This window comes from Leptonychotes weddellii, unplaced genomic scaffold (genome assembly GCF_054177405.1).
Source record: "Leptonychotes weddellii isolate Sample4059 unplaced genomic scaffold, ASM5417740v2 HiC_scaffold_3681, whole genome shotgun sequence".
Classification (NCBI taxonomy): Eukaryota; Metazoa; Chordata; class Mammalia; order Carnivora; family Phocidae; genus Leptonychotes; species Leptonychotes weddellii.
Genome location: NW_027970394.1, coordinates 10,970 through 12,338, shown reverse-complemented (window position 1 = coordinate 12,338; position 1,369 = coordinate 10,970). Strand labels below are relative to the sequence as shown.

The 1,369-nt window shown below is 53.3% G+C and overlaps 1 protein-coding gene across 1 annotated transcript; it reads right to left on the bottom strand.

The window, feature by feature from the left end:
• Nucleotides 1–4: 4 nt before the first annotated feature.
• LOC102747029 (RNA-binding protein EWS) lies at nt 5–834 on the bottom strand (the record flags this gene model as incomplete). The annotated part of the gene is given in 1 exon segment (XM_031018720.2): nt 5–834. A coding segment is annotated over 1 exon segment (813 nt), but the record flags the coding sequence as incomplete, so codon positions are not given.
• Nucleotides 835–1,369: the final 535 nt, after the last annotated feature.

Below are 1,369 nucleotides of genomic sequence, written 5' to 3'. Positions count from 1 at the left end.
TGGGGTGGTCCTGTCGGAATGAACTCTGCTGCCCGTAGCTGCTGCTCTGTTGGCTATATTGACTTGGAGCCTGGCTGTAGGATCCAGTTTGGGGGGGATAACTAGTGGGCGGCTGCTGCCCATAGCTGCTTTGTTGACCATAGCTACTCTGCTGTCCATAGCTGCTCGGCTGCCCATAGGTGTTCTACTGAGAGTAACTGCTCTGATCATAACTAGTCGGCTGTGTAGAGGAGTAGCTGGTAGGAGGATAAGATAGTGGTGCTGTGACTGGCTGCATGGGGTAGCTCCCAGGTACCTGGGGATACCTGTAGTTACTCTGTCCATATCCTAGGCTGGGCTGGTTGTAACCCCCTGTGCTAGATGGAGATTGACTAGTCTCAGCGGGTTTGTTACCATCCTGCGGTCTTGCAGGTGCAGTGGCTGCCGGCTGCTGCCCATAGGCTGGGTAAGCAGGCTGAGTGCCATAAGCAGACTGAGCTGCATAGGAGGCCTGGGTGGTCGTGACCGTAGCAGTGGTGGTATCGTAAGCACCAGTGCCGTACCCCTGGACAGGCTGACTGTACGCCTGGGGGGCAGTCGGAGCAGTATAACCAGCGGGAGGCTGTCCATAAGAAGTTGCATAGGCGGTCTGCCCATAGGTCGCAGTGGTCTGAGCCTGGGTATAGCTCACATCAGTGGGCTGTCCATAGGTTCCATAACTTTGCTGCCCATATGCCTGGGTGGTCTGTGCATATCCTTGAGTGGGTTGGGCGGTGTATGCACTGTAGCCCTGCTGGGCTGCCGCTTGGCTGTAGGTACTGTAATCCGTGGACGCCATTTTCTCTCCTTCCTTCTCGTTCCAAGTACTACCATTTTTAACACTAAAATATATTTTGCTAAGTTTATTTGCAGTAGTGGTCTACTAACATTCCCAATAGCAGTTTATGAAAATAGATAATTATTCTTAGGTGCAAGACTTTTCACTAAATTTAAGAGCCTTGATTTTAGGGCGCCTGGGTGGCTCAGTCGTTAAGCGTCTGCGTTCGGCTCAGGTCATGACCCAGGGTCCTGGGATCGAGTCCTACATCGGGCGCCCTGCTCCACGGGAGGCCTGCTTCTCCCTCTCCCGCTCCCCTTGCTTGTGTTCCCTCTCTCGCTCTCTCTTTCCCTGTCAAATAAATAAATAAAATCTTTAAAAAAAAAGAGGGGCGCCTGGGTGGCTCAGTCGGTTAAGCGGCTGCCTTTGGCTCAGGTCATGATGATCCTGGGGTCCTGGGATCGAGCCCCACGTCCGGCTCCCTGCTCAGTGGGGAGCCTGCTTCTCCCTCTCCCTCTGCCTGCCACTCTGCCTACTTGTGCTCTCTCTCTATCTCTCTGTCAAATAAATAAA